The 19,793-nt window shown below is 42.8% G+C and overlaps 1 protein-coding gene across 1 annotated transcript in view; it reads right to left on the reverse strand.

Moving 5' to 3' along the window:
* The window catches only part of GOLGA3 (golgin A3), an 84,029-nt gene that overhangs the window by 19,950 nt on the left and 44,286 nt on the right, over positions 1–19,793 (reverse strand). Inside the window, exons 14-18 of the mRNA XM_088476689.1 lie at positions 14,574–14,668; positions 13,960–14,176; positions 13,694–13,837; positions 10,374–10,571; positions 3,140–3,256 (exon numbers count right to left, since the gene is read on the reverse strand). Coding sequence (XP_088332815.1) covers positions 3,140–3,256; positions 10,374–10,571; positions 13,694–13,837; positions 13,960–14,176; positions 14,574–14,668 — 771 coding nt within the window. The remainder of the gene's footprint in view (positions 1–3,139; positions 3,257–10,373; positions 10,572–13,693; positions 13,838–13,959; positions 14,177–14,573; positions 14,669–19,793) is intronic.

Genomic DNA, 19,793 nt, shown 5'->3' on the forward strand with positions numbered 1-19,793 from the left:
GTATGTATGCTGCAAAAACACATTTTTCTGGGACATCTTGTCGAGCTCAAGGACACTGAGATGCCCAAGGCAAACTCTACAGGCAAATATTTTGAACATTCCAGCAGCCAGGGACCCTGATGGTCCACATCCAACTGAAGGGAAGGGACTATTTGGCGATATTGGAATAGCAGCCACCACAAACAAAAAGGATTGATAAGTGGTCGGTGGGACCATGGAGCAGAAACGGTGTGTCCCACTGAAACCAGATACTAACACACCCATATTCAGCCTGCAGATGTGGAAAGATAGTAGATTATGGCTGAATGAAAACTGCCAGAATCACCTCCCCCTGGAGAAGACTATGGCATCCAGAGTTGGAGGTGACCTAGAACGTCACCCACTAGGCAGAGATGGAAACTAGAGTTTTAAAAACCCAAAGTGAGCATTCAGCCTCTGCTGTTAGAAGAAACAGGACAGAAGAAAATAAGTTGCTTTCTGCTTTAATAAGGTCACCCAGGGAGGAACAGCAATAACAACTAGAGAAGACTGTGAAGACTCTTCCTGAAAGACATCCTCCTCAAAAGCGTTGGTGACTAACACCATCTTTTAAAGCTGTTGACTCACACAAAAGGTTCTTCGCCTGTAGACGTGTCACGGAAGGAGCTTAAAAGAAACACCTTGGTGGAGGCATGAGAAATCGGGCCTCTAAAGCCTTTTGACCCACCATCAGATTATAAAGCCCGAAGCAAGTGAAAAGCAGAGGATCACTGGACACCATAAGATGCCTAGCAGGATATCAATAACAACAGCTTAACAGATCAGGTCCTCCACCATAGCCATGTACCTCCACACAACATGTGGGAGCCTAGGCTAGCGTTATGAACTGCATATTAAACAGTTGGATCTAAACAGTCATTATGTGAACATGTAGCCTGGCCTGTCAAACTTGGAAAATCCAGAAGAGGACCGTAACGGCATAATTTAAATAGAAAGGTGGAACACTACATATAAGTGGGGAGAGGTTCAAGACAGTATACATAATCCAGGCTATTCAGAACCCAACTGTAATACAACAGGGAAAGTACTGGACAGGAACAGAACAGATGATCACTATACAGTGGTGAAGAAGCCCAGACTCACTACAAAAACATTGCGAGTGTACTTGGACCAAAGACGAGTTATAGGTCAGTGTCTAGCACACAAAGTGAAGTGTACAGTGACATAACACCTTAACCAGTACTCAGAAACCTAAGATGGAGAGAGACTAATGACCAAACCGATTTAGTTAGCCAGTTCGGACTCCACATAAATAACGCATACAGAGAACTGGTAAAGGCACGCGCATGTTTCCTTGCAGTTACCCATGGCCCGTAAGTGCCTACTGACAGTATCAATAATGAATATTCTGTATGTGTGGCAGACCTAGCAACATGTCGAAAGACATGAGCCATGGTGTCAATCTAAACCCGCACATTTAAAGAAAAAAAAACAAAAAACTGGAGAGCGGACAGCAACAAAACATAAGACCCCCCAAGTCAGTACCCCATAGAACTACATGGAGAGCCACTGGGACTCAACCGCTAGACAGTATGGTATTATTACAAATAAGAGCAAACTATTAGGGAGTAATATATTACTCAATCCAATGACATTAAGAGCATGTAGTGACAAAACAGATTAGATAGCAATACAGTTTCAAAATACTGTTTAATTCTTGAGACAAACTTATGAGGTCGAAAACTGGTAAGTCAGCCCTCATTATATTAACATGGATAGAGTATTGTGACAGACATGAAAGCCAGTAGGTCACTTCTAGTCAGTTACTAAGTCACTGTCCAATCTGTAAAAATGGAGAGAGTACTGTGATAAAACACGAAAGCGAATAAGTCAGTATTCAATCTATTAACATGGAGAAGAGAGTATCCTGAGAGCACATGAGAGCAAAAAAGTCAATCTAATAACATGGAGTGAGCATCATGACCGAACATGAGAGCGAATAAATCAGTCCAAAATCTTTTAATATGTAGAGTGACATATAAGCCAGGAAGTTAGCTAGTAAGACCGTACTTAACATCTTAACATGGAGAGAGTATGGTGACATGACATATAAGCCAGGAAGTTAGCACTCAATCAATAACCCGGAGTCAGCTTTGTGACAGAACATGTGATTTAATAAGTGAACGCTCAATCTATATATCTCTATATATCGAGAGAGAGAGAGAGAAGGGGGCGAGCTGTCGATGGTGAGTGACAGCTCGCCCCGTTTGGGAGGCGGGCAGGGGGCGTGGCCAGCCAAACGGAGGCGTTCCCGAAGGAACGCTTGCCCTTTGGGGGCGGCCCCATTGACATCAGCAGTGATGTCAGTGGGGAGATTCCTGCTCAATCAGAGCAGGAAGCTCCCTGGGGCTTGCGAGTGCCGAGACCCAACCTTAGGGTCTCGTCGCAAGCCCCGATGGTCGTGATGGTCTTGACCATCGCGACCATCACCCTGGTCGGTCACTAGAGCTGTGGGTGGTAACCCACAGCTTAGCGATCGACCAAGAGGCGGCACTACAAGATGCAAGCGGCCGCTCTCATTCAGAGCGACCGCTTGCATCTAACGACCGCCTCTGAATGAGGTCCATAGTGATTAACAAGTTTAGTTTGCAGAAGTTCCTATTCCAGGACAGTGCCCTCTATGGAATCGGTATGATATACCACAGGACAGACTGCTGGCGGCCAGAAGACCAACAGCGGCATCCCGATCTTCAATATCCCGACAGGGGCCGGTAAGTACCCTAACCTCCCCCCGCTGGTGCCTAGCCCTAACCCCTCCCCCCAACCTAACCCTAACCCTCCCTTAACCCACCCTGGGAGGTCCCTAATCCTAACCCTTCCATCTCCCGGCAAATGCTACTATACTTACCTTTGGCATGCTGGCATTCGGGATGCTGTATCGGTATCTTCCTGATGGGCGCCGGGATTTCGTCGTCGGTGTACCGACGTCCGGCATCCCGTCCACCGACATCTTAACCGCATCCCCCCTCTACACTCCAAGGTATCTCAGTGTCCCGCAGACAATGATGAATGACAAAGAAGAGGAATTTTTTTACATTTTCTTAACTCCTGAAATAACGACAGAACCTGCCTCATGTATAACTGTGTAAATCTCCTTTACCTGCTCTGCCAAACTGCTGACTTTAGCTCTTTCTTTCTCCAAGGCATCCTGCAGACTCTGTACTAGGTCTCTCATATGACGATCCTCCTCTTCTTTACGCTTCAGTACTGCTTGTACCTGTTGAAGACACCAAGATATGAAAGGTGTTCAGCGGTCATCATATAAAAAATGGTAGCAACATACTGAGGGTTGCAGCTCCAATCTCAGTATCAGTTATTTAGATATGTCACTGTGTCTGATTAAGGGGTTTATTTACCAAGCATAAGGTTCTAAAACCCAGCACTACCGATCAAGTTTATACCTGAAATTTAAAAGGGCAGTGATTTTACAAGCCGTGTTATTCTAGTAAAAATATTGCCCTTTTAAATTTCAGGCCTAAACACAATCGGACGTGGCGGGTTTTAGAACCCGACACTTATTAAATAAACCCCTACAACTTGATTGTAAGCGCACATAGGAGGAAAAAAAATGCCTTATATAATACATACAATTTTACATTGCACTGTATAAAACCAGTGAAAAACAAAAAAAAGTTCTTGACCATGGGGGATGTACAAAGCTGCCCCTAGGGGGGGTATGCTCAGCCTTGGCTGTGCACAATACTTTATTTCCAAAAGAAGCATTCCTGGATGCGAAGTCATTACATTTGTAAAATTTGGTTAATGCATGAACAGAGGACCATTTAGCTGCTCTACATAACTGCTCTGCGGAAGCTCCATGCTGCGCCGCCCACGGAGTTCCAGCCAAGCAAGTTGAATGAGTTGAGCTCTTCGCTTGAATAGGTAATTCAGCTCCCTGATATGAAATGCTGAATTGTGGTCCTAATCCAGAGGTGAGAAATAAGCGGCCCTCCAGCTGCTGTTGAGCTACATATCCCAGCCTGCCCTGCCACAGATTAGCATGTCTTTATAGCAAAACTGTGGCATGTCATGCTGGAATGTGTTCTCTCATTCTGAAGGACCACTTTTTGCCTACCACTGCCCCAAACCATCTGGCTATTGTCTGTTTGGACAATGACCAATCTCTTTTCTTAAACTGGCCACACACTAGACCAACTTACATCCAACCAGTTAATTGGTTGGAATGAAAATCTGGTAAGGGATGAAAGCAAATGACGATCAGCAATTTGCCCCCAAACGCCGGAAAATGGACTAAAACTGTTTGAGCAAATTGCTTAGATCAAACATTTAAGAAACTTGTCCGACGAAAATTTTCATCTGTTTTCTAGCATTTAGGAGCAATTTGCTGATCATCATTTACTCCCATACGTTACCAGATTTTCATTCCAACCAATCAACTACTTGGCTGGTTGGACAGATAATCTTTAGATGTGTGGTCAGCTTTAGTGTTGTTAAGAATAAGTAAACTGGTTGTCCTCTCCACATAAATTCTCAACACTCTCATCACGTCTTTCGGAGACAACTGACCCTGATCCGTTCTTTTATTTGATTTAGCAAAAGTCAGTATCACAATTTCTTGATTAAGATGAAATGTCGACACCACTGTAGGTTGAATAGAAAGTAGGATAGTAATATGTACACTATCTTCGTGAATCACCAGTAATGGAGGTCTACAAGATAAAGTTTCTAATTCTGACACTCTTCCAGCTGATGATAATAAATAAAAGAAAACAAAAATTCCAAGTTACCCACTTCCTTTCAAAGGCTCAAAGGGTCGTAACTGAAGCTTTGATGGCACCAGAAAGGCTCTAGTCTATAGGATCCCTATATGGTGGCTGTATACTGGAAGATCTTTCCTTCTGAAATCAGAGCCAATCTGCTTAGAAAATAAACTGACAAAGCTGATACATGTACCATAATGGAATCTAAATGAAGACCTAAGCTCTAGGCCCGCCTGAAGAGAAGAATGAACCCTTGGCAAGGAAAAAAAGAGAAGAAAAAAAAAAAAAAAAAGAGACTTTTGCTTCATTACACCACCCAATGTAATTCTGCCAGACTATGATAATTGTCTGAAGATACTTTCTCTCGTTAATCATAGTCTGAACTACTGCACCCGAAAAAAACACTTTTTTAATATTTTGGCTTAAAGAGTCATGCCATTAACTTTAACCGATGAATGTCCCGAAAAACAATTGGGCCTGAAAGAACAGATCCTGTCAAAGTTGAAGTGTGATCCCTGTACCTTTTTGGCCAGTCTAGAACTACTAAGATTACTGCAATTCTTTCCATTTTTTTATCTTCCTTCGCACTCAAGGAAGCTAGATGAAACATCCAAGGGACAACCATTGTATCTATTAGAAAGGCTATGCAACAAAACTTTGCTATTTTGTTGAACAGTCAAGTCATTAGCTCTATTTCTGGTTGATCCCCACCTCTTTACTGGACAGTTGAAGACTGCTGGATGCAGAGAATATTACCCTGGAAGAATGGACTGGAGACTTAGAAAGTCTGCAATCCAATTCTCTATTCCTGGGATAAAGACTGAGGATATCGCTGGAACATAAGTCTCTGCCCAAGATAGGATCTGAAAATCTTCTCAATCGCCAGGGAATTTTTACCTCCTTGATGATTTGATTTAAGTATTCTATTGCTGTAGCATTGTCCGATTGATTTATTTTCCAAATCTGTGGTAAAATCCCTAGTTGACAAAAAACTTTTTCTATTTGAAATAATTAAAAAATCAAAACAAAAGTTTGATGACCTACATATCAATTTAGAAATATACAAACAAACAAATATAAAATGGAAGGATATAAAGGGATAAGACATGAAGAAAGGGGGGAGCAGGATTATATGATTAAACATTTCCTAGAAAAATAATGAATGAAAGAAGTTTGAAAAAGGAATATATCTTTTCAAAATATGAAGGTTACAACCCAGTGAGCGGCATGTGGTCATATAGATATTTAAAACTGTAGTTATAAGAACCAATTAGTGGATTCAAAGAGGTTTAAGATGTGGGTTTGGCTTTGCGGGTTAAGACTTTCAATATATAAACCCCATCTCTCTACATATATAACTACCGTATATATAAAAAATAAAGTCCCCATTCGTTCGGGCTAACCGATTGAACCACTGGACAGATTGAAGGGGGTGTTCAGTATCCTATACAGCATTGGTCGAACTAGGTTTAGGTGTATGAACCATTCTTCTGTGACAAAAGGGAGCCGTGCAGTGAAGATTTTAGTGAAGCAAAGTCACAGAAAAAAATCTTGTTGCTGTATAGGAGTTGGCCAGGATGCTGAAACAGCAAGACACAAACAGAAATAGAAATCATTGATCCATGATCCTCCTGCCCTTCCCAGCACATCCCAGTGGCTGGGCCCCAGCTAGCTGCAGGGCTGTGGGGGTTGTGGTGACACTGGTGAGATGCAGGTGGAGGAGTGAGAAGCTGGGAATTGTGGTGAGCTGCAGAGGACTGTGGTGACATGGCATAGGTTGTTATGAGATGCAGGGGGCTTTGGCAAGATGAAATTGCTCCAGTGCGAAGCCAAGGCGAGTCGCCAGTTTGTTATAAAAATGTATGACCTCTTTCTCTACATTTAGGAGTGTTGCTTGTCTGCAAAGTATAGCAACTGTTTAACCATGGAAAGCAATGGGGCGAATCTAGTAGACCAATGAAAAGAACGGCTTTCTTTGCGGCTACAATTATAACTGTAAGAAGGGTAAGAGTTTTTTTTTTTGTAGACCTAAATACCAGTAGAAAAATGGGCAAATTGCAAAGCCCGAGGGTTAGGTCTGAGATTCAAAGAAAAGATGGTATTCAACAAAACAACCTCTTTATTCCAGAATTGTCGAATTTTAGTACACTCCCAGGAATTGATAGAATGAGGCTGCGGCAAGGCAACACTTCAGCAGCATCCTGATTCAGTACTAACCATGTGTCTACGCTATTGTTGTTGTGGCAAATATGCTCTATTTATATCCCTCAAATGTACTTCTTGCAGAATTGCTGTTTTTAGATGTTTCATAGTGGAATCAAAATGTGAGGAGGTCATCCATGGGTGGGTTTGAGGGAATCTCTCTAGACCAGCTAGAATGTGTATTTTTCCACAGATGATCCTTATATAAATATCTAGTGTGATAAGCAGACAAGTTAATAAGGGACAATAATCAAAGTAAGGGATCAGGAATATGAAGAAGTGACTGTATATAGTGACTTATTTGCCGATACATAAAGTAACACTTTCTTGGAACATCTTTAATTAGCATATCATCTTTTAAGCACCATCAGGAGAAGATCATATTATACAGAGCTGGTGAAAAGGAAAAGTTACCGCAGATAGGGATATATGGGGTACATAACCCATTCAATTTCAATTTGTGATTAATGAATATCCACACCAAATAGGTATCTCTAAATAGAGGGTTTGTGAGGGCAAAGGATGGAAGTAAAGTTATGGGTTTATGTAAGAGGGTACTAGGAGAAAATAGGGTAAACATACTTTTTATAAAAAAGCCTTAGCAGTGTAAACAGAGCGGTCTAAGAGCCAGTCTCATATGTATCAAATAGATGTTTAAAAATAGATAGGGAGAAAGCCTCTAATTTAGCTAGGGCAATTCTAGGCTTCCTGTTATTTCACAAAAATCTTGAAAAAGACATGTAGTGTGGCAATGTCTACTTTGGTCATAGCAATAGGTAACATTTGCATTGCATATTAAATTTTAGGCAATACTCCTTAGTACAGCAAATTAACCCAATAATGATAAGGGCAAAGAAATTCAATTGGTGAGCATCCTCGCCGACTGGAATCTTATGGGTTTTCCCTGAATAAAAGTGTGCTTTCTTCAATGTGTATAGAAGAGCTCTTAGTTCCAAAAGAATGATTAGAAGTATGGTTTCCTTTCTGGGCCAGAGTACCTGAAAATGATGGCTCAGTATAACTTCCCCCACTTATGACTGGCATTCGTTTTCCTCAACCAATCCTTGGCAAGGAATATCCTGCCTTTATTCCAGTTTTCAGACCCGGTCAACCACCTGAGAGACTGTCTTGTCTCTGGTGAAAGAATAATGTATTATGCCGATAATAGATTGTTGGTACACAATGTTTAATTAAAATGTTTGGAAAAGGAGTCTTGCATACTGGAGCTCTTCGAACGAGAACACCATCTTTCCAAGTAACTTCATACACCAAAGAACTGATTGACTCATGAAATTCAGAATCTTCTGAACTAGATATTACTGTCTCTGATCTTTTCTACTTGGAAAAAGACCCTGGATAATTGGGTATTGAAAAACAAGTCTGGGAATAATCTTGGACTTTTGCCAGTTGAAAACCCAGCCATGGGACTCTAGCACTTCCTCTGCCACCCGTAACAGATTTACTTAATGACCATGTTTTGAATCTGCATTCAATAGGAAATCATTTAAACAGGAAAAAAAAATCCTTATTCCCATAGATCTTACAAGGCCTGCATGACATTTGTAAACATTTGAGAGACTGTGATTATCTTGTGTACAGCCATGGCCAAAAGTTTTGAGAATGACACAAGTATTGGTTTTCACAAAGTTTGCTGCTTCAGTGTTTTTAAACCTTTTTGTCATATGTTACTATGGTATACTGAAGTAAAATTACAAGCATTTCAGAAGTGTCAAAGGCTTTTATTGACAATTACATTAAGTTTATGCAAAGTGTCAATATTTGCAGTGTTGACCCTTCTTTATCAAGACCTCTGCAATTTGCCCTGGCATGCTGTCAATCAAATTCTGGGTGACATACTGACTGATGGCCGCCCATTCTTACCTAATCAATGCTTGGAGTTTCTCAGAATTTGTGGGTTTTCGTTTGTCCGCCCGCCTCTTCAGGATTGACCACAAGTTCTCAATGGGATTAAGGTCTGGGGAGTTTCCTGGCCATGGACCCAAAATATTGATGTTTTGTTCCCTGAGCAACTTAGTTAGCACATTTCCCTTATGGCAAGGTGCTCCATCATGCTGGAAAAGACATTGTTCGTCATCAAACTGTTCTTGGATGTTTGGGAGAAGTTGCTCTTGGAGGATGTTTTGGTACCATTCTTTATTCATGGCTGTGTTCTTAGGCAAAATTGTGAGTGATCTCATTCCCATGGCTGAGTAGCAACCCCATACATGAATGGTCTAAGGATGCTTTACATTAAACAATATGTTAAGCCCATTTCAACTATTTTTTCATTCACAATAAACTAGACCAGTCGTTTTTGGACAAATTTCGCAAATTACAAAAAACGTTTGGGGTAATTTATCATTAGGGGGTGTCCAAAGGGTTCTGAAAGAAATCCCCTCAATTTTAGGCAACAATAGGGATTTTGTAATTTCTTTCACCTTGTCTGAGATGGTGAAAACTTTTCGCCTGTTTCACAGTATCCGATTATCGAGGGTGCGATAATTTTGTGCGAAATCGCGGGTGCAATAATTTATCGTGACATCGGCACTTATCACATTAATTGATACGGCCCTAAGTAGTATCTCCTCAACCCTCACTTACACCCCATGGTCAAGAAATGTCCCCAGATGTAGGAAGGAAAATAAATGCACTGGTTTATATTCAGGCACTCAACATGCATGACAGCTCTGCGATACAGATTCAATTTGCTTTACTACTAAACTATAGCATACCCTGGATTACACCACTCCATCATAGTACATATTTTCAATACTTCTTTCAAGCTTTATAAATGAAAGAAACTCGGCACGTTAGGCTTGATTCAGACTATCATGGCATTGCGATGTTTTCGCAAATCCAAGCTGTTTTCTGATTTGCACATGTGCAGATCTTAATCTGCGTTCTCGCTTGCCGTGCCCAACAGCCGCAGCATAATGGACATGCTGCGATTTTATCTTGGGCAGAACAAGGGTGGCGATGAGGACTGTTCTATAGGCATGGCCAGGCTCTGTCGCCCATTCTGAGTAAGCTACTCTTCGGACACAGCACTCGGGTCTGCACTGCCAGCAGAAGGCATCTTTTTCCTTCAGACACTTCCTTCGGTATTAGCTTAATTAGGCAGTAGCAGCTCCTGCATACCGTGATAGTCTGAATCAGGCCCATTATCCAGTACAGGTGACAATTTTTCTGTTATGAAAATAGAGTGGATGAGGTGCAGAAGAGCAACCATCACAAAATACATAAGGAAAGCTTGAAAGCTAGTCAACAACATCAATTTCCTTGCCCAATAACAATTTATCGTTTAAATAAAATATATACCTAGAATAAACAACTACCAAATATGCCTAAAATAAGTAAAACCTTTCACAACTGGAACTTCACATCCAAGACTTGTGCACATTCATGCTGTACCTGTAGGTTCAGTTGGACCAAGTCTGCCTCTCGTTTTGCCAGAGCCACCTCAAGAATATTGTTGTGTTCACGTAAAGCAGCATTGGACTGTCCAAGCCCGGTCATCTTCCCTCGTTCATGTTCTAATTCTAGAGTCAACTTCTTATTTAGTTCTTCCAATCGTTTAATCTTTCGCTTAAAGCCACGAGATTCCTGGAGCTGCAGATATTAGGGTTAAAATGTCACCATACTTTTCTACTAATTACAACAGGGAAGTTTGAAAGATATTTTGTAGTCATCAGGATCCTACCATGAGTTACTCAGATTCTGAATATTTCTAATATGTAACTAGAAGAAATTAGCAGTGTAAACCAAATAATCAATAAAAATTTGGATTTTTATACATTCTTCAAATCCTTTTCTCTAAAATCACAGTGGGAGACTGCACCCTAGGGACACAGACACACGTGGAACCTTAAATACAAAGTCTTCCACTCCTCCCTCTTCCATATCTACACTCTGCTGGACATTGATATTTTCTAACAAAACCCCGCAGGACAAAACCAGCGAAAGAAAAAAAAAAGAAAAAATTAATGAGAAAAACATTCTTGAAAAAAAAGAAAAAATTTATATTTGGTAAACTTATCAGGAGAACTAGGAGTACAATTGGGTGGGTTTATAGTATCCCCCAATGGATTCAGAGAATAGGATTTAATGGAAGTATAATAACCACATTCCGCCATCATCCTATAGAGGGGATGTACCAAAGTTGTTCCTTCGGGCGGGTGCACTCAACAATGTTGCAATGTAAGACACCTACGGACCCAAACTGGCATCATTTTCCACAACATTGAATTTTGAAGTATGCAGCGCTGCTCATCTGAAGTGCTGTGCGGCTCCATGCCATGGTGCTCATCGATCTGGTACAATGGGGACTTTACATTGTAAGAAACAGATTTACCTGCTATGAGGTAAGCATGGCTAATCACAACAGTGATGCATCTAGCAATCGTTTCTTTGGAAGTATTGCTAAAGCCTTGTTTTGGACATCGTAGAGGACTGATTTTTTTTTTACATCTAGCATTCTCATGACATCGATCTTAAAGGGCCTAACAACATTCATGGAGTGAAGAGATCCGAATTAGAGCTGGAATTGCATGGTCTTGATTTAATATAATTTGTGACCCACCTTAGACTGGAAACAACTGCATTATCGTCATGAAAGATCAGGTATGGAGGTGTTTGCAAGAATGAACTTCCAGCTCAAACACCCTCAACCATGAAAACAGTCAAGAGAAAAGAAAAAAAAAAAGGTTTCCAAGTTTAAAAATTAATCAAACCTTTATTAACTGGTTCAAATTGACATTGTTGTAATGTCCTCAATACCAAGCTCAAATCCCAAGGTACTAGTGCAACAAGAAATGGTGGTGGCAAATGTGTCAGATACTGTAAATAAAAGTCTGCACTTCCGGTATAAGTGGTACCTGTACTCTCTTCTGGAAGAAAACAGAAGCTATAAAAGAACTTTCAATCTGATCTAAACCAACCTGCAAAAACAGGAACATTCGAGCTAAATGAAAAAAAGAAACTTTGCTCTCTTGCCTCAACAGATATTACGTCCAGATGATAATTCATCGAATCAGGTTTTTTGACCCTGAACATGGTCCTAACCATATGTTAATAAGAGAACCCTTTTTTCTTAAGGATCATGACTTCAACTGCCATAGTTAAAAACACTGTCTCTCCATTACCACTTCCACAACTGACTTACAGAAATCTTAAGTATGTCTGTGTACCACTACTTTCTTGGCCAGCCAGGTGCTGTAAACACCAGGATCCCTTCCTGTTTTACTTTTAGAATGTGTAAAAGCATTGGCAACAGAAAAATCAGGCAAATTAGACTGGGCAATCATGGCTTCAACAGGAAATGCCTGCGGGTCCATAGTTCTTAAATGTAAGCACTTGACCTTGAGGTTCATGCCATGTCATCTGGTTGACCCCTTATTGTCTCCATAAGTTAGAAGGTGTCTGTGTAGAGGGGCCACTCTCCAAGATACAGAATATGCCTGCTATGGTAATAGGTTTCTCGGTTTTCCAACAGTGTTTTGAACAAGGCAGATATCATCAGAACATTTTGTTTTACCCAGCGTATGACTCGAGAGGCTGATTGATATTCAGAAATCTCCTGGATGTGTTACGCCAAGTCACAAATTCAGACCTAGACGTCCACTAACCTCAATTTTTTTTTTTTTTTTTTAAGTTGCTCTATCCATTTTTCCACTGCCTTATAGATCAACCCAAGGCTAAAATAGGTGTCAGCTAAGCACCATCTGCTACATAAATGTAGTTAAGAATTGTTTCAAAATTGCTGTAAAATCATTAAAAGTTGCACCATTAGGCATTGTAATAGTGCTGGTTTTAGAGTTTTAAATTTACATGTATCCTCTTTTGGGGAAGTCTGTGATACATTCAAGTTTAGTCAATGCCTCAGAGAAATGTTTCCAAATTTCAAAAAAAGGATAGGATAGCAACTGCCTTTTCTTCTTTTTAAACAACACATTGCTATACTCGCCCTACTTTTTGTAGTTCTGGAGGTGTAGTGCCCACCAAACAACACGCACTAAAATAGGAATCCCATGCAAGGTTGCAGACTACTGGTCAAAAGCACAAGGATTCTTCAATGTTGATTTCTCATGCTACCTCACCTTCATCATATAAGTATTGCTTTTGTCTAGTCTTCCCAGAACCAGACCAAAGCAGAACTCTGATGTTTCTGTGACTTAGCCGGGGAGAAGTTCCCTAAAACAAAGCAGGAGAAATCCTTGATGAGACTTGTTTTTGATTCAGGAAAGCATTGCACCTGAACAAGCTCATTTTGTGGCATCGCTATGGAACCACTTACCCTGGCCGAGTACACATGGACACAAGACAATTCAATAAAAAGATTCAGCAGGAAAGGGTGTGAGACAAAACCCTTTTCGACTACAACCAAGGGATAAAAAGCTGAAGACTTAGCAAATATTTGTCAAAGTCCTATCAGAGACGCTATAACGCCAGGGTTCAACATCCCCAATAAGTTATAGAAAAACTGTGTAAACGTATATTTTTTGTTGTGAACCCATCAACAATTTAAATTATTATTAATTTTTTTTAAATATGTAGAATGCAATGTTTCTACCCCATGTTAAAAAAAGACTCAAAGGGATACAACGGTGCTGTTCAACTAAGGGTCCTGTACTTGAGTTTTGTTGGCTCAGCTTTTGGTAGAATGTCCCTAAATATGAACAGCATTACAGAAAATGATGCCTACAAAACAAGTCCGCATAACAGACTCTACCCACCTCATCTTCCAGCTCCATAACCTTCTCCCGATACTCCTCCAGTTCCTGGCTGGTCAAATTTATGATCTCTTGCAGCTCACGCTCCAACATGGCCTTACTATGGCTTACAGTCTGCAGTTCACTTTTCAAACCTTTTAATTTTTCCTGAGAGCAAAATAATGAATATGTTTATTATACACATTAAAAAAAATAATAATTCTATCCAGGTTTGCATTTATATATCACAATTGACCATTATCGACTGTTAGCAATTTTCCCTATGGTACCTGAAAAGCTTGACTGTCCCCTCCATCTGAGATTTGTGCTTTGAGCTTATTGAGCTCAGCTTCTGCAGTCTCTTTCGCAGTCAGTGCTTCCTGGAGACGGCGACTCAGGATACCCACTGCATTCTCATATGCTTTGTGTTTGACTTTAATATCCTTCTGAGCACTGGTCAGGTCTGATCCCAGCCGCTTCATTCTTTGCTTTTGCTCAGTGATTGCTCTTAAAGTTACAAACAAGAGGAGGGTTAGATTATTTTCATTGTATAATAGTGGTATTCTAAATTTAGAATACCCTTCTAACTTCTCTAAATAATGGACTTTACATGCAACTGACTGTTAAAATTAAGTCATCCATTTTGTGAGCCAAACCAATATTCCCGAGAATAAAGCCAATGAAATTACTAAGAACTTGCAATGTGACCAAGAATGTTCTCAGTAATGTCAGTAGTCTTTAGTCAATTGAAAGGCTGCACAATTCTTTAGTGAGCAAAATGGCTGCCTACATTGTTAGTAGATAGGTATATTTTAATTTCTTTCAATTCACAGAAATATATGAGACACTGCATAAGCATAAAAAAACTGTACTTGCAAAAGCTAAAAGTTAAGAATGCTCTTACTTTGTGGCTTCATTTTGTAACAGCTCTACTTGTTCTCTTAGTGCAGCGTTGTCTTGTGTTAGAGCGCTTATCTGATCTTTGTCAAACTGCATAGACTGCAAAAGACAGGAATAATGTAATAATGAAATGATAGATGTCTTACAATGATTAGACCATTTCCCAAACTATTGAATGAAAACTTGTTTGTAGTCTTGCTCCTCCTCTATACCCCTACACCAATATATGCTCAATTTCTTAACTAACAAAGACAATAGAACTTAACACAACTAAGCAATCAAACCAAACAGAATAAATGAAAAGTGAGTGGCAAAACATCTCCCAAATTCTGAAGAATTTATTTAACAATAAGTATCCCTGTGAGGAGGTGGCGGGGTACGCTCAGACACCGCTGTATGCAAACCACAGCTGCATGCAAACTGTCTGTCCAAAACTTTGGAAAGGTAGACAATCTAGAGCAGTGGTGTCCAACCTGTAGCTTGCGAGCTACCGGTAGCTCGCAGTCTTAATTTTGGTAGCTCACCTAGCTGCAGTACTGCTGAATCAACTAGGAGGAAGTGGCCTCTGACGTGTGCTCCCTCTTGGCTTTGAGGCCATGGGTGGAGCCACAGGGAAGCACATCAGGTGATTGCCGCAGCCTCTACAGCAATCATCTGACATGCCTCCCCGTGGTTCCACCCACGGCATCTACGCCTTGGCAGAGCGAGTGACTCCCTCCAAGGCCCAGCCGGAAAATCACACAGCAGCCCTGCCTATATCTTTTGCTCCTCTACTGCACATACTTCCTTGCAGCCGGTAATTAACAATGAAATGTGCCTGTGCTTAAATTCTATTTACAAACTACAACAATATCACTGTAATAATTAAATGCATCGTAATATTCTTAGAAACATTATTTTTTCCATTTTCATTAAACTTACCTTCAATTGTTCGGTTATTAGCCAGATTTTTTTTCTATCTACAATGTTAGTAGCTCTTCAGGTGGTTTAATTTTTCTAAAGTAGCTCACACCTCAATTAACATTGGAGACCACTGATCTAGAGAATGCACTAAATATATGAATAGATGAACCAGATTGCTGCCTGGTACAGCTATTCAACCCAGACTCCATGTCCTTCAAACTCTCAAAACCGATCCAATAGAGTGTACCGTAATGTGATATGGAACTGGAATCCTCTCAGAAATCTAAGCATGCCAGAATGTAGCTACAATCCATCTTGCCACAAGCAGGTGCATTGCCGGCCATCCACTCTTTTAAAGGTCATAAAAACAGGATTTCTGTACTTTCCAGTTAAATCCGTTTCTCTTAATCCATGGGGGACACTAGAGAACTGTGGGGTATAGATAGTACGAAAAGAGCCTGGTCACTAGATGGTTAAAGTCTTCACAGCGCAGGCCCTCTATACCCCACCCCCTGCCTCCAGAGACCAGTTTATACTAACAAGGCCAAATGACAGAGAGGAGAAAAAGAGGATGAGAAGAGGAGGCAGACACAAAATCACACACAAACAGCAAAGACTGATGTCAAGCAAGCAACATCAAGCTGAAGGACAGGGAGCGCATTCAGTGTCCCCCCAATGCATAAAGAAAACAGATGGTTAAGTACAAAATTCCTGTTTTCTCTTGCATCCAATGGGGGACACTGGCGAACTGTGAGGTTGTCCCACAGATGTCCCTATGGGAAGGGGCGCTCCTGTGCTGAAAACAACACCTTACGACAAAAACTGGCATTAAAGGGAGGCGAAAGGTATCAAATCTGTAAAACGTCATAAAAGTGTACATGGAGGACAAAGCAGCTCGACAAAGCTGTGCTCCTGAAGCGTCAACATGAGTCACCCAAGAGGTTCCCGTTGCAAGTGTATAATGAGAGCGCACAGACTTTGGAACCGCCCTACCAGCAGACTGGTAAGCATGGTGAATCACAGCTGTGATCCACCTCACAATGGACTACTTGGACGCAGGTCATCCATGTTTGAGGGTGTTAAACAAAACAAATGGAAAATCCACGCATCATAAATCCTTGGTTCTGGACACATAAATCCGTAGCGCCCGACGAACATCTAATAAACGTAACGATGGGTCAGCCTCACCCAACTCCCCATCTGGAAGAGAAGGTAGCACAATCTCCTGATTTATATGGTAACTGGAAACCACGTTCGGAAGGAATTCCATATTTGTGACGAGAACTGTTCTGATCATTCTGAAAAATAAGGAATGGAGACCAACGCGATAAAATATGAGATATGGTAAAACCTTACCTTTGTTATCTCTATTTCTACGAAGTCCATAGGGTTCCACAGGATACCTTGGGGTATAGGTGATGACGTCAGGCATCGGGCACCATAGAGTTAAAGCCTTCAGCCTCCCAGGATGCACTAGGGTCCCCCTCCTATACCCCGCCCCCGAGCCAAGGCATCTCAGTTACGTACCAAGCCATAGGCCGGAGGAGGAGAAGGAAGAGAGAGAAAAAAAGATCTGGACACACACAAGAATCACATTCTCACCAGAGGGAGACGGAAAAAACGGTGACCAGAGCAAAGCCCACCTGTAGTACAGGTGCGACAGGGCGGGAGTCCTGTGGAACCCTATGGACTTCGTAGAAATAGAGATAACAAAGGTAAGGTCTTACCATATCTCATATTTTCTACTTCAGGGTCCATAGGGTATCCACAGGATACCTTGGTGATGTCCCAAAGAAGTATCCTTTAAGGGTGGGGACGCTCCTGTGCTGAAAGGAGAATCCGCTGCACGAAGGAAGCATCCTGAGAGGCAAAGGTGTCAAACGCGTAATACCTCACAAAAGGTATGGACCGAGGACCATGCGGCAGCCTTGCAGATCTGGACTGCAGAGGCACCACGTCGAGCAGCCCACGAAGGACCCACAGACCTAGTGGAATGAGCCCTCACAGAGGAAGGAACCGGAAGGCCTTCATGAAGATAAGCTTCTGAAATGGCCATACGAATCCAGCCTGCCAAAGTCTGCTTTGAAGCAGGCCAACCCTTTTTACGGAAGCCATAGAGGAAAAACAAGGCGTCCGACTTCCTAAACAAAGAAGTGCGGTCAACATAAATCCTCAAGGCACGCACAACGTCCTAAGTCGATCTCTGGAAGACCCCACCTGTCCACCAGAAGTTGAAAGACGTCCTGGTGCAGAGACCATTCCCCTGGATGAACGTTCTGGCGACTGAGAAAGTCCGCCTCCCAGTTTAGGACTCCCGGGATGAAGACTGCTGATATGGCCGGAAGATTGTGCTCCGCCCAAACCAAGATCCGGGACACCTACACGAGAGCCGCCCGACTTCGGGTTCCTCCTTGCCGATTTATGTAGGCCACGGCGGTAGCGTTGTCCGACTGGACCTGCACTGGGTGACCTTGGAGAACCCGATTTGCCTGCTGGAGAGCATTGAAAACCGCTCGGAGTTCCAAGATGTTTATTGGAAGCTCTGTTTCCGCCCGAGTCCACCTGCCCTGGAACAAGTGTGGACCAGTGACTGCTCCCCAGCCCCGAAGACTGGCGTCCGTTGTCAACAGGAGCCAATTCGCCACCCAGAACGGACGACCCTTGTTGAGATGGGTCGTCTGCAACCACCAGGTTAGAGACAGGCGAACCTCCGGAGTGAGCACCATTGTCAGTGATTTTAGAGTCTGAGGCAGTCCATTCCATTTGGACAGGATCAACTGCTGCAGAGGTCTGGAGTGAAACTGGGCATATTCCACCATGTCGAATACTGAGACCATGGAGCCCAGTAACCTCATCGCCGATTGTAGAGACACACGGCGACTCTGCAGACAACTGCGCACCCTCGACTGCAAGACCGAGATCTTTTCCCCCGTCACAAAGATCCTTTGCTGTCCGGAGTCCAATAAGGCTCTGAGGTGCAGAATCCTCTGGGATGGGATCAGGGTGGACTTCTGCCAGTTTATCAACCAGCCGTGCCGTTGCAGTACCGCAATGGTCAGGTCAAAATGACGTAGAAGGAGCTCTGGAGTTCCTGCCACCAACAGAACGTCGTCCAAGTACGGTAACATGCGGACTCCCTGCAGCCGCAGAGAAGCCGCCATAACCGCCATCACCTTGGTGAATACACGTGGTGCTGTCGCCAGCCCAAAAGGTAACGCCCGGAACTGAAAGTGGTCGTTGCGGATTGCAAACCTGAGAAACTGTTGATGGCGTAAAATAGAGACATGCAGGTAAGCGTCCTGTATGTCCAACGACACCATGTAATCCCCAGGTTCCAGCGCCAGAATGATGGACCGTAGAGTCTCCATCCGAAACCTCGGCACCCGCAAAGACTTGTTGAGTGCTTTGAGGTTGAGGATCGGACGATACGACCCATTGGGTTTCTGCACCAAAAACAGATTGGAATAGAAACCCTGGCCCCTCTGGGAGAATGGAACAGGCACTATAACTCCAGCCTGGAGCATAGTGTGCAAGACTTTCCGCAGTTCCACTGCTTTGTTCCGGTCTGATGGAAGACCCGTGGTGAAGAATCGGGATGGGGGCCTGTGCCGAAAGGAGAGGGCATACCCGTGAGAAACCACCTCATGAACCCAAGTGTCTGTCGTGGTAACCGACCAACACTGGGCGAACTGCAGCCGACGGCCTCCCACTTTGGGATCCCCCAAAGGGAGGCCCGCACCGTCAGGCCGCAGGCTTGTCATCCGGCTTAGGGGCTGGACGTCTGGTACTCCAGGTCTGTTTCCGGGGCTTGGCCGATTTTTTGAGGCCAGCCTGTCTGGGAAAGGACTGAGTCTTAGGCCTACCCTGGGCCCTGTAAGGCCGAAAGGATGACCTACCAGAACTGGAAGGGACGGCAGCAGAAGTAAGACATGCCGACTTGGCTGCCGCCAGTGTGGCTACGATTTTGTCCAGATCCGGACCAAATAGGACTTCTCCATTAAACAGCAAAGCTTCCAAGCCCTTCTTGGAATCAGCGTCCGCCTTCCAAGATTGCAACCATAAGGTGCGTCGAGCAGCTACCGCAGCCGAAGAAATCCGAGACGCCAGGGTACTGACATCCAAGGCCGCTTCATTGATATAAGTGGCCGAATCCCGGATATTGCCAATCAACTCGGTCTGTTCAGCCGAACAGTCGGAAATCGAGAGAGGCCTCCAAAGTATCAGCCCAGCGCTCCATAGCTCTGGCTACCCAACAAATGGCCATAGCCGGCCTAGCTGCCCCCCCCGCAAGGGAATAAACGGACTTTAGGCAGATCTCTAC

The sequence above is a fragment of the Taudactylus pleione genome, unplaced genomic scaffold (assembly GCF_031769625.1).
Source record: "Taudactylus pleione unplaced genomic scaffold, aTauple2 ptg000191l, whole genome shotgun sequence".
In the NCBI taxonomy this organism is placed as follows: domain Eukaryota; kingdom Metazoa; phylum Chordata; class Amphibia; order Anura; family Myobatrachidae; genus Taudactylus; species Taudactylus pleione.